This window comes from Anneissia japonica, unplaced genomic scaffold (assembly GCF_011630105.1).
Source record: "Anneissia japonica isolate Jap-2015-1 unplaced genomic scaffold, ASM1163010v1 scaffold288226_len153066_cov224, whole genome shotgun sequence".
NCBI lineage: Eukaryota > Metazoa > Echinodermata > Crinoidea > Comatulida > Comatulidae > Anneissia > Anneissia japonica.
The window spans coordinates 53,174-67,787 of record NW_022717227.1 but is presented as its reverse complement, the minus strand read 5'-3'; the positions used below and the strand labels follow the sequence as shown (position 1 = coordinate 67,787).

Here is a 14,614-nt window from a genome sequence, read left to right as displayed (position 1 = left end):
GGCTGGAAATGACCTTTCTCGACTTTTGAGCTAGGTGTCTAATGACTTTGTTCTTCAAAATTCAAGGATTTCCCCCTCTTGAAAACGGTAAGGTAAACTTTCTCATTACAGTCAATAGGCCTGTTATGTGTGTATACCTTAAGAAAATGAGTAGTTCCATATCGTATTCTTTTTTCAATGAATCGATAAGCGAAAAGAAAAGGCGGTTCCATCCTAGATGGCGGAAAATGAGTTTTCCCCCGACTCCTGAGGTGTCTTAATTACTTTTAAGTTTTTCAATATTCAAGGTTTTCCCCTCTTGAAAACGGTCAGGTAATTTAATTGTTCCCATTGTTATTACAGTAAAGGGCTTATGTGTCTATACACACATAACATTTAAAAAAAATGAGTAGTTGCATACGAATTTTCGATGAATCGATGAATCACCAAAAGAAAGGGGGTCTGGGGGTCGTCCCCCGGGAAAATTTTGACTCCTAGAAGGCGGGAAATGAGCTTTCCCGACTTCTGGGGTGTCTTTTAATTACTTTTAAGTTCTTCCAAAATTTAAGGTTTTTCCCTCTTGAAAACGGTCATTTAATTTTTTACCATTGTTATTCAGTAAATAGACCTTAAGTGTATACATACATAAAAATAAAAAAAAAAATGTGTAGTTTCATACGAATTTTCCATGAATCGATGAATCCCAAAAAGGGGGGGGGTCCGGGGGTCCTCCCCCCTGAAAATTTTGATTCCTAGAAGGCGGGAAATGAGTTTTCCCGACTTCTGAGGTGTCTTTTAATTACTTTAAATTCTTCAAAATTCAAGGTTTTCCCCTCTTGAAAATTATTATAATGAATCAGTGAACCCAAAGAGAAAAGGGAGGTTCAGGTTCTTCTCGGGAAAATGTTGGTTTCTTTTAGTGACTTTAAAAGTTCTTCAAAATTCAAGGTTTTCCCCTCTTGAAAACGGTCAGGTAAATTTTTCCCATTGTTATTACAGTAGATAGGCCTATGTGTGTATACATAGGCCTACACAAAAAATTGAGTAGTTGCATACGATTTTTTTTTTTCGATAAATCAATCGATAAATCCCAAAAAGAAAGGGGGTCCGGGGGATTCCTAGAAGGCAAGAAATGAGCTTTCCCGACTTCTGAGGTGTCTTTTAATTACTTTTAATTTCTTCAACATTTAAGGTTTTCCCCTCTTGAAAATTATTATAATGAATCAATGAACCCAAAGAAAGGGAGGTTGGAGTTCTTCCCGGGAAAATGTTGATTTCTAAGTGGTGGGCAACGAGCTTTCCCGACTTTAAGTTCTTTAAAATTAAAGGTAATAAATTTTTCCCATTGTTGTTACAGTAAATAGGCCTTATGTGTGTATACAAACAGTTTAAGTAAGTTGCATACGTATTTTTTTTCCATGAATCGATAAATCCCAAAAAGAAAGGTGGGTGTGTATAAGAGACAGCCTGTGGTTCTTCCACGGGAAAATTTTGATTCCTAGGTGGCGGGAAATGAGCTTTCCCGACTTCTTAGGTGTCTTTTAATTTATTCAAAATTCAAGGTGCCCCCCACCCTCTTGAAAGTGATTCAATTAATCAATGAACTCCAAAGAAAAGGTCCGTGTTCCCCGGGAAAATTTCGATTTCTAGATGGCAGGAAATGAGCTTTCCTGACTTCTGAAATGTATTTTAGGTTCTTCAAAATTCAAGGTTTTCTCATTTTTTATTTTATGTGCGTATTCATACATAAACAAATGAGTAGTTGCATGCGTATTCTTTTGCCATAAATCGATAAATCCCAAAAAGAAAGGGTGGTCCAGGGGTTCGCCACCTTGAAAATTTTGATTCCTAGATGGCGGGAAATGAGGTTTCCCGACATTTGAAGTGTGTTTTAATGACTTTTATGTTGTTCAAAATTCTAATTTTCTTAATGTAACAAAAAAAATATAAAAAAATCAAAAAAAAAAAATCAGCTCACAGGTCCTGAAAAGGTAGGTCTAGAATTCTTTTTTTTCCCCCCTTTCTTTTTCTTTTTCCCCTTTTTTTTTCTTTGCCCAAGGGAGGGGTCAGGACCCATGACCCCCTCCCCCATATCCGCCAATGTGAATTGCGAGAAAATGTAACTCGGTCGGGTACTCATATATATTCTCTTTCCCATCCTTCTCCTCCTTCTTCCCTCGTTCTTTCTTGCATTTCCGATCATACAAAAATCGCCAGACATTATATATTTTTTGCCAAAAAGTGGGGGGGGGGGGGCCTGGGCCCCCCGCCCCCCCGGTTCCGCCGGCCATGTGCTTCATAAACCAAGTCTCTTTTGGTCGTGAGAAAAAGTCCAGCTGTGATAGGAATTGAACCCAGGACCTTGGGATCAGAAGGCAAGCACCACCACTGAGCAAGTCAACTCTTAACCATTGAGCTATTCAACTCTACCCTTTTCTAGAATCTCTTGAACAAATGTTTATGCCTCTACAGAAAACTATATTCTTATATAAATACAGATTTTAATTATCTGGAGATTCAAATCCTGAAAATGATGTGTAAAGCCTCAAAAAATGCATGTGTAAAGTCGAGTATCCACTGTGCCCAACGGAGAGCGGCATTTTTATTGTACGATGCTGTGCGCGGCCGGCTAAAGACCTACAGTACAAACCATTTCTTATTATCTAAAATCCGATTCACTTATATAAAGAAATCGAAATAACAGATTACCCACATACAAAGAAAAGAGGAGGGGGAGCTAGGGGGGCTACATCCCCCCACCCCGGTCGGGGAGAAAAACCACAATTCGTCGAGGAAAAAAAAAATTCAAAAAAATTATATGTATTTTGTACATGTTATAATAGACGCTAAATTTGTTATTTTGGGGGGGGGGCTACTTTCGAAATGGTTTTTAGCTACGCCCAACCACATACTTTTTTCTCATCGGGCACATCAGCTCTCTCGTCGGGGACCTTGGACCCCCCTGTCAGGGAAATCCCGGCGCCGCCACTGATCAACTCTCTTAACCGCCAAGCTATCAACTCATTCATTAAGTGGAATTGAAAATGTTTTTAAGTTATTAAAGCTAAGATTTTTGTTTTGGTTTAAAGGAGAAGTTTACAAATTTTATATAATTTTAGAGTCAATACTTATTTAAAATTGGTAAACTTTTCCTTTAATATTATCTATGAATTGAATTTAACTAATAAAAGTAGTAAATAACAAAAGAAAAAAAACTTAATAATAATTTACCTACCCAGCATGGAAGACAAAGTATGTAAAAAATCTCCAAAGTTGAATTTTTTTTGAAGGGTTAAAAATTAAGATACTCTCTTTTGGGACTGGTCCAACCATCAAGTTAAAGTCTTGTTTCACTAACACACAACTATACACATAGAAACCAATCTACAAAAGAAGCAACATAGGATGAAGCAACAACATAGTCATGAACAGAGCGTAGCTAGTCTCTAGACACTAATCTAAAAGAGAAACAACATCACGGTTATCAATAAAAACATAGGAACCAACCTATAAGAAAAACAACATAGGATGAAGCAACAAAATAGTGATCAACAGGTTTTAGGTTGGTCTCGGCCGGAGGAAGGGTTGAAAATATGGGGGTGTGAGATTGAAAATGGAGAACTAAGTCTTTATTCCAATAAAAACTTCATGTTCAATTGTTTTATTTTAATATAAGTATTTTAAACACAATTTAGTTACCATGGGGGTGCATTACCATGGGGGTATCATCCCTCTTCCAAGCCTACAGTATGCCCATAACAAATACAAAATAGAAACCAAACAAAAAAAGCAAGAACATTGTTTAGCAAATATATGAAAGAAAGAAGGTTATCAAATATACAGTATTTTGTAAAGTTATAACCAACCCGAAGAAAGACATCAAACAAATTTTGGAAACAGAAAACATAATAAAGACAACATAGTCCTTGTTTCATGTACAGTAAATTGCATATTTTGTTAAAAACACTAAAAGAAAAAAAAGATCACACCATTGTCCAGAACAGTAGCAACAAGATAGTCTTGAACCAACCACACAATTAACAAAAGACAATTCAACTCACCTCAATTAAGCACATACATATAATTAAAACAGGTGGCAAACACCACCTGAAATTGCTTGTAAAATTGGCTCGATCGTTATCATTGGTTAAAAATTCATTCCCAATTAACTTTAGACAATACTGCCAACGGGTCATGTGACTTTCTGTCGTGAATTGATAGAGGTGCCCAGATACGCAATCGTTCAATCTTGTACGTACTGCTAATGAAAAACTTAATGAACGTTTTTCATTCATCTGCAATAAGAAATATTTCCACATATAATAAGCAATATTGATAGGGCAATTATTCAGCCATAAGGCACTTTACCTACGTTTCTCTTTCCACCCAGCAGTGAGTGGTGAGTGGGTGGAGCGCACATCCCCAAGAAAAGCTTGCACCCGCCAGCTGCCTACCCCCCACTGGAAACATTTGAAGCAAAAAAAATTACCCTCAAGTAGGTTAAAATCACCATATTTTGTGTGCTGGTGCTGTCCCCTCTTGTTAATTTCGCGCCCCCTATCATCCCCCTCCCCATTTCAAGGATTCCAAATAGATATGTCACTGCCACCTATGTATACAAGTGGTATTTTATACATAAAATTAGCTGATACATAAGCTGCAACATTATAGAAATCTCCCAGGTAACTGAGTATGGTTGACCTATGACCGGTGACGTGCAGCGCTAATGCCGGGCCAACATTATAGAAATCTCCCCAGGTAACTGAATATGGTTGATCTATGACCGGTGACGTGCACACTAATGCCGGGCCAACATTATAGAAATCTCCCCAGGTAACTGAGTATGGTTGACCTATGACCGGTGACGTGCTGCGCTAATGCCGGGCCAACATTATAGAAATCTCCGCAGGTAACTGAGTATGGTTGACCTATGACCGGTTACGTGCAGTGCTAATGCCTGGCACTCACTGCATTGTATGACATTTGTCGTTCGTCGTTGTATAATGTTTTTAAAATTGGATGAAATAAATGAAATGAAAAATATAAGGAATCCAACCCGCCCCCTGTGAGCGTGCGAAAAACACAATGCCGTTTGTTGTTGGTGGCAGTCTGAACGGATTGTTGTTAAAAACAATTCGTTGCACACATATTGTGGCATTGCAGAGGAGGGCGGAAAAAAAGTTTTCTTCTTTAGCAAATAGTTTTTCAAAAAAAAATCCAGATAGAAGAGAAAATAAAAATAAAAATTTGCAAACAGTGTAGTAATGGGATGGTTAAATGCTTTAAATTTATATAAATAGGAAGAAATATACATAGTTAATTTTTTAAAATTTTAAGGCAGAGGCGGGCGTAATTAAAATAAAGAAAAACTTTTCCAGTTTTTGTGATGGAGGGTACGCTATTTGGTCAAAAATAACATTTTATTTGAAATCAATTTTGGCGGATGCCGGGTTTGCGAAACAAGGTACAAAAGAAGTCTCACGTGAAGTTCCTAATAAACAAATTAAAATACATGTGATAATTTATTCTGATCAGTACCGCCTTGAATATATATTTGTATAGAAATATTTTTGTGCATTACACTACTGAAAATAGGTGTAAAATCTGCTTTAAAAATAAACACAAACGGAGCTCCCATTTTCAATTGACTACATATGGCAATTACAGTAATTTGGGTTTAGTAAAAGAGTATATGGATACAAAAAAAAAAAGATACTTTGCGCTTGAAAAAAATATTAAATTTACTCACAATATTCAAAAATTCATGGTAGCCAATGTAGCCTCCAATATTTTCTTCTATAGTAGACTCCAAGACAGACAGTTTGTGTGGGTCAATGGATTCTTTTAGTCCATACTTGTAAAGAATAACTTGAAAAGCCTCCATGCTAATTTTACCGTCTCCATTTACATCAAACTGTAAAATATGAAAATAATTTAAATATAAATATGCACTGCAGGGCTGTCATCTGCATATCATCCATTGAGAAAGCATGTCTAAAGACGGGCATTCATTACGCCGGATTGTCATCAACTGACACGATTCTATGGAGGAAGTAGTGCCACACTGTGTGCGTAAAGGATCATTTTTAATGACGATCAATCGGCAACCGACAATCAGCAGATGGCTTCACATTGTCCATCGCTCCGGGGAGCGGAGTTCGCTTTTTCGTATGACCATTATACGCCACAGTGAGTGTGCCTAACAGGTTTATTTGAAAAGTGAAAACGGCAAAAGGTCAAAAGGTCAATGGCTTTTTACTTCAATTCACAGTAATTATCACTCTGATATTACTGTAAACTCTTTTACATTTCTTTTGCATTTTTGCATTTGCGCTTACCACTGATTGGGCCTTGCTTGGAAATACTATTATTCCTTCACTCACTAATGCAACTTTTTCCTTCAATTATGTACTGCAAATGTTCGAATAAGCACCACGACACTTATACAATTTTTGAGGCATCAGTGTGGCACTTATTCAAAAGCGTTGTTGTGTAATTTATTCATTTTAACACTATATATACACTGTATTTTACCCTGTTTCTCAAAGTGTTTCATTACACACAGGGTAATATACTGTATACTCTCAAATAAGCACCACAGCTCTTATTCGAGAGCGGCACTTGTTTGCGAGGGGCACTAATTCGAGAGCGGTGCTTATTGGAGCATTTACGGTATGTACCAGCATTTTTTATTCTATTTGTTGTGATTGATATGGAAGATGCTTATTTATTTTACATTGTAGGAGGCTGGGCAGTTTCGGGAGCAGGGAGACGTGTTCGAGTAGTTAGCGTGCAGTACCAATCGAGAGGAGAAGCGAAAAATGTATCTGATTTTTTGTACAGTGTGTACCATGCTAGGCGTTCCCTCTCCCTGCAACTACAGTGCAGTCAAACAAGTGGAAAAGGTGCAGATATGTTTCTGAGATATTGACAAAAACCGGATTCTTCCATGTAAACTTTATTAGGCTCTTATGTCTGGAACCTGAATTAGCAGATTTCTGAGAGGGAAATAGCAGAACTCTGTAAGAAAATATTAAAAGATTAAGATTAAAAATTAAATTTCCTTTTTTGTCCAATATGAAATATTTTAAATCTGAAATTTCCAGAAGGGAAAATAGTAGGAACGGATTATGATCCATGTGCTTGGACTAGTATGGCAAAAAGCAGAACCTAGTGTCAGAAAATACAGATTATTGTCAACCTTCTCATTTCAAACTTTATATTTTACAAATCTTTTATTTTATGAATGATGTTTAGCTGATGATATCATCACCCAATCACCCAAATAGTTTCATATTATTATTCTTTTTTCCAATTTTTTCTTTTAGTGCACTGAATGTCCCAAGAAGGAAAGAGTATAAACAACTAAAAAACAATTTTATATATAAATGTTTCTTGAGTCTTAGCTAATTATATCAATTAGCAGTCGCTGTAGGGCACTTTTTTGGCTCATTGAACTATAAAGCAGACAGTAAAATATAGAAAGTCTCAATATAAGATAAACTATCAGTTTTGTTTAAAGTTATCATCATCACCAAAGTTTCATTAACTGCTATAATTATCTAAATTATCGATCGTATTATCATTATATTTAGAAATAATTACCAGTAGTGTTGAATAAACAAAACATTCCATTTTCAACAATCAATATTCCATGCCAGTTATTTTGTCTGCACTGGCCTATTATGATCCCACTTTAAGTATCTGTTGTCTGCATTCTATTCGATATTCGCAGTCAAATCCAAATGAGGCTGACGCTCACAAGCATGAAGCGATTGCATTGCGACTAAACTAATTATAGCAATAATAAGATAGCAACTCACAAGGGAAAAATCAAGTGATGTTGTTTCTCTTGAATAATTACAAAATCATGAAGGGTATCCGAATATGTTTGCAGCAGCACAAGTCTCTCACAAGAGAAGGCAATGAAAGAAGCAAATATAAACCAACAGTGCATAGCAATATCTATCAATAAATTCACAGTGCATTGTACCAACATCACACAATAAAAAATTACTGGAATAATAGCAATAGTTAAGAATCAAGTGACAATTTTCATATAGTTGTAATATCATCACATAATAAAAGTAAATTTTGTAGTAAATAGTCAATATCCCTTTACAAATGATCCACTGATACCTGAATCGCACAATTATTGCAGGAACACGTGTGTGTAATACGTATCCAATTCTATTCCATCTGCTGCTCTCCTTGTGGAGGGCTAAAATGCCAGGATGAAAAAGTGCACCGTCTTCAAAAAGATCTGTTCAAGTCATGGACCCATGTGCAATATGTGCATGTCAAAAAACTTCGGGAAAAAAGTAGGGGAGTTGGGGATTGTTTTCCAGTGTTTCTCAGACTTTTATGGGTTATTCTTGGTGTTCACATGAATGAACATTCAACACACAGTCTACAAACATCTCTGATTCATTCTAAACAGTGAAACATACAAACTTTGCCATAGCACAGTATAGGCTGCTATCTGTAGGCCAGTAGTTGTGCATACTCTCCTGTGGAATGCTTATCAATACAACAAGTTAGACATTGTTTTTCAGAATGCAAAATTGCACTGTGAATGTTTTCAATTATTGTAGCCTTCCTTAACTTTGATTTGCTCAAGTATGATGGGGCTGGCCCCAGAAACTGTTTTTCCCTAGACTTTTACTTACACTGAATGTGCAAGTGTGAACATCACAAGCTTCCTGATCTCATAAGGTGTCCCTGTTTCAATTTGTTTATAAATTTGCATTTCTGTGTGAATTACGTGTATAAGTAACATGGAACACAGAATTTTCCTTTCCAAGGTTGTGAACTTCGTTGTAGGCTGTTTGAACCACACACTAACCATTCTCGGTTGGCCATGCTCAGATACCTAGTCTTGCACTGTTGATGGACTGTGAAGATTCACGCTATTGCAGTCATTTCTATAGCGCTCTTCAAATATACAACAGCGCTTTACAAAACAAAGGTAAAAGCAGGATGTTTGAATATTTAAACAGTAAATAAATGACTCTTCAGAAAAGATTTGAACTGTGTGATTGATGTACAGTGTCGGATGTCATGTCAGAGGTCATTCCAGAGGCTTGGTGCAGCAGCATAGAACCCTTTGATCGATTGAAGTCTGTTCTAGCATCTTCAACAGCCTGGTATCAGAACTTGAATGAAGACCACTGCGATTAAACTGGTGAGGTGTTATAAGGTCAGTAGGTAAGATGGTACACGATCTATGTAACATGTAAACCATACGGTTAAACCTAGTATGTTTGAACATCCCCTTAGCTTATAAATAAATTAAAAAATACATTAAAAAGTATGTTATAATGTGGCCACTTTTTATCATCAATACCGGTATTAAGCTAATATCAGGTCACCTATTAATTAGGTTCAATACAAAAAAAGAAAAGAAAATATTCAAATCCATATGTTCTTTGCAGAACTGTTAAATCATAAACCAAAAACAATGAACGTTAACTTACTGCGAGCTTTGGTCTGTTATCAAGAAGACTTGAAATGACATGATATACTCGCAGTAAGCCAACATACATTCTATTTGATTTATTAAGGATTAAAACAGTTATACAACAGTAATAAAGCCAACCAGATGAAACTATTTGTGGATTTTACTTATTCTTTGAAGATATATTCAAGAACATCAGGATATAAAACGGATAAACCAGATTCATGGATTTTACTTATTCTCTGAAGATTCAAGAACATCAGGATATAAAAAGCTTGCCATTCACAGTTTGCAATACATTATACAAAATACATCATTTCATAGCAATCACATAGTAAAATGAAAGGACAGAAAGAGTTTCACTAGCACACAATACTGTATGTTAACAATTAATAGAAGCCATATGACACCATATGTGGCAAAACATACAATATTATAAAATATGTTAGAAAAATCACGGAAGAAGCAATATCACATGGATTAGCCAATCAAATCATTATAAATCTTTGTTATTAAGCTGTCATGATTTGCGACATAACAGGGGTGGCGCTAGTAGGGGGAAAAAATACCACAATTCGTCGGGGAGAAAAAAACAATATTTATTTTGTACATACTCAATTAAATAAAGCCTTTGTAACACCTAAATTGTGAAATTTTCAGAATACATCGAGCGACGCCCAACCACACCAACATTGGTCTTGTCGGGGACATCTACCCCCTCATCAGTGATATCAGCATCGGGGTTCAGACTTACCCCCCCCCCCCTCAAGCCAATCCGGGCGCCACTCCTGCTGTATGAGATGATATGTTTTAATTTTGTTGAAAAGGGACGTACACCAGATTATTCAGAAGACCAACTTATGGCATATCAATGCCAACTCAGACAGCGTAGTGTGTGACTCAGCCAAATGCAACTTATCCTCAGAGTCTTTAGGTTGACGTTTAAAATATTAAACATACAATGCGACTATGGTAACAATTCGCACCTAGTTTTAGTGCATACAGACCCGACGCGAAAAACAACTTTATACATCTACGCATACAACCAGGACCAGTGAAATACAGCTGGTCACGTTACAACAAATTGATAAATCCACACATAACCATGACCAGTGAAATACAGCTGGTCACGTTACTACAACTTTATACATCCACACATACAACCACGACCAGTGAAATACAGCTGGTCACGTTACAACAAATTTATACATCCACACATACAACCACGACCAGTGAAATACAGCTGGTCACGTTACTACAACTTTATACATCCACACATAACCACGACCAGTGAAATACAGCTGGTCACGTTACAACAAATTTATACATCCACACATACAACCACGACCAGTGAAATATAGCTGGTCACGTTACTACACATACGACCCAATAACATTAATACCACAATAATAGTAACAATCAGTGGCAATAATTAATTAAATATAATTTCAATGAATTAAATATCATATATTGTAGAAATATATATATATATATACATTTCAATGCATTTACGTAAAAAATAAATCATTTATCTCCAAGACGGGTGTCAACAAATCTTTTTTTAATTTATTCTTTTTTTATACACAATGACACTTTCAGTGCTAAAGCATTGATTTCTAAAGTGGTTCAGTATTAACAAATAAGAAAAAATTAAGCAATGAACTTTATAAAGTACACATGAAGAAAACAAAATTAATAATAATAATAATAATATTATTATTATTTATTTATTAATAATATTAATACTATACATTATAGTGTAACATAACAATCAAAAAATACATTTAAATGAACAAATATATGCAAGGTAAAGGAAATATAAACATTTCCTTTACCTTGCACATATTTTTTCATTTTAATGTATTTTTTGATTGTTATGTTAAACTATAACGTACAATATTATTATTTTCTTTTTTTTTTTTACCTTGTATATTCTATAAAGTTCGTTGTTTAATTTTTCTTATTTGTTAATACTGAATCACTTTGGGAATCAATAATCAAATCTGCAAGGACTACATAAATATTAATGAGAACATGAATATTAATGAGTATACTGATGATGTAATGTTTCAATAATTCACAGTATACTACATTCACTTATTAATGTCCTGCTTTTAATATTAATATCAAAGTGGAACGCATCTATTCTAAATATAAACATGGTTCTAAAATTGATAGCCACAAAATGTAAGAGATATATTGGCTTGTGTAATAAATATCACCCTTACTGCGGCATATAATTATACAACATGTATGCAATGCACAGGTCTACACCATGTAGTTTGCAAGTCTCATTTTCATCACAATACACTGGAAGGTTACAGGAGCACTATGTAAGGTCTTTTGGATGACGGTTTTTTGAGACTCCAACTTTTAGCACAATATCTGGAACTGTTTAAAGAAAAAGTTGAGCAATTAAATCCCACATAGTTGTAGCATCAGAATGTGAGGGATGGTGTCCACAGGGCATCTTATACCCAATTCACACGTACAAAAATCTATCAAAATGCAAGAAATTGTTACATTTACACAAGCGTGTGAATTTACATCCATATTAAACAAATGTAACATCCGTGTAAAAGCCTGGTAACTTTACAGACCTCAGTGAGGTCTGTAAAGTTTACAGAGATGTTACATTGATGATATCTGCGCATGCCCAAAAATTTTAATCTATTGACATAAATGGATGAAGTACCGTAACATTATTTTGTAACGTTGTACAGCGGACATTCAAACACAAACTCAGTACATCTAGGCCTAGTGGTTGAAGCTTACAGGACACGCTATTCAGAAGCACTGCAAACCCCCGCCACTGGCAGCAACAAGACTTCCCGGATGCAATGTGAATTGTAATGTATGGCCGGCCAGTTTGTACCGTGCCTTCTCCTCTTGATGATGCTTCTAGACATTGTTTTCATGCAACAATTGTCTAATTTGGAGGGTTTCTTTCTCACCCTCAAAATAAAGACCACTCTAATTCCAGACCACTTTTTTTAAAGAACCAAATCTTTATCTTGAACATAAAAATAACCCTCTAAATAGAGGCCTAAGATCACCCTGTGGTATTGATTTGGATAGCAAACTGTAGTCACAACACTGACTGTTACGGCAGAATCAAGAACAACCCCAACAAACTGCACCTGAATGATAGCATGTCAAATAGAAACAGTACTGTATACACGAGGTGAAGGTTTTAAAATCTACTGGGGTGGATGCAGATGGTGCAGACGGTGTTATCCCACCCCCCCGCCCCCCCCCCCTTCATAAATTGTATTAAGAAAAATAAATTGATTTGTATTTTTGATATATTATTTTTATCATTATGAACATGGTACTGGTAAAATTTGTAAAATGTGAGAGTGCATGTTCTTAAAATGTTCGCACCTTATCCCCAATGCATATTTTTGGACAGAAGGTGGTATACACTCTCACGCACCCCCTACCGCCAAATCCTGCATCCACCCCAGTTCTATGTAAAGCTGCAATTCTCTACGATATTGGTGCTTCCCCCGATTTGGAGGTTGTTGGACAATCTGGTCACATTAAATAGCTGGAGCATACCATACCTAATTGCATACATACATAACCACTGTTTTCAGCTGGTCATCAATTGTTTCATAATTTCATAATTTTATTTCACTCAAAACTCAAATGTAAAGAGTCTGGTAGGCAAAAAGGGAACATGTCCTTGTAGAAGAAGCCTACCAGGCATCATCGTTCCTCTGGTCCTTTTTAGGTTCTGCAGCGGACTCCTCAAATTCTTAGTTGTACCCAGTTTACTAGCCCATGTAGAAAGAGAATGCTTGTGACTTGCTATTTATTTTGAAAAAAAAAATCTTTACTCGCATGGCTAATCGGAGCAGCAAGGCAGTTCGGAGAAAACTGTTTATTCGAACGTAATGCTTGAATAAACACAGGGAATCTTATCGCACCAGCGATCAGATAATGTGTTCTTCATTAACGGCAAGTTGCAAGTAAAACACAAGCAAAAGTATAGAAGACTTTCCAGCCATACTGAATTAAGAGAAAAATGAGCTATGTATGCATGCATAAATGGCGGCAGTCGGTTCTTGCTTGAATAATGAACATAAGAAGCTTTCACCTTTAAATCCACCACAATATAATTAGATAAAATTCATTATAATCATTTTTAAAGCTCAAATTTTAAATTCTAATTTAAAAATAAATGTATCTAGTGCAGAACTCCCAAGCCATTTATCTTTTAACTGGAAAAATAATCTACCTAAATAAACTTTATTAGAAGCATTTGGTGCAAGGTAAACGTAAACAAGGATACCACACTAAAAAGGCAGTATTGAGAAAAATACTGAATAACAGATCTAACGAGATATTCTTGATATCTATCAAACCCTCGATAATGGTACTTTGTCAATGTACAGTGGTACTGTCCCATAGTTTTCCTCGATCTATAATTACATAACACTTGTTAAGTTTTAACATAAAAATTTACTTGTTCCATACCTCTGCCTACCAGCACACAGCATGGAATTGGCTGCGCTGGAAGCCCATAACTAAATTTTGCAATAACCGTATGTATAGACGACGTTCCAGCCACATAATCATGCTACCGTAGATATTTTTTTAGTCTAGTTCTATATCACTGCTTTTATATAATCTTTATCATAGTTCTTTTAAATTACCATAGTTTTAAAAACAAAGAACCACTATTAAACGGATATTTTCTGAACAAGAAATGTGTCCCTTATAAGGTTGTCCCCTGAATATATAGTACATAGAACAAAGGTGAAAAAATGTATCAATTCCACACAAGAATAGATGCTTACTTAAAAATAGAAACTTTCATTGCAATGAACTCTCCAAATATTTTTGATTAATACAGATTTGCCATTAAATTTCAGAATATGCCACATACGGTAGTCATCGTGAATATGGATCACAATTGTTGGTCTATCAAATCAAAGGGAGAAAACAAAATTATTATAAAAGAATTTTATTGTTATCTATCTTTCTAAAATTCATAAAAACTGCACAAAGTTATGGTTAAGTATGTTCCTTACGGACGACAATATGTTACAGATACTGTACTGTACATGATATCAACACAATGATTTCTGAAACATAGCAGCAAAATATAAAAACATTCATCGAAAAAGATATTGCTATATAAGTTAGTTTTTATATTGGTAACAAATATCT

General features: G+C 35.5%; 1 protein-coding gene across 1 annotated transcript in view; it reads right to left on the bottom strand.

The window, feature by feature from the left end:
- LOC117110155 (rhomboid-related protein 3-like) overlaps window positions 1-14,614 on the bottom strand; it is a 26,065-nt gene that overhangs the window by 5,179 nt on the left and 6,272 nt on the right. The window contains exons 3-5 of the mRNA XM_033252769.1: window positions 5,729-5,893; window positions 4,041-4,274; window positions 3,215-3,363 (exon numbers count right to left, since the gene is read on the bottom strand). Of these exons, the coding sequence (XP_033108660.1) occupies window positions 3,215-3,363; window positions 4,041-4,274; window positions 5,729-5,893 (548 nt within the window). The remainder of the gene's footprint in view (window positions 1-3,214; window positions 3,364-4,040; window positions 4,275-5,728; window positions 5,894-14,614) is intronic.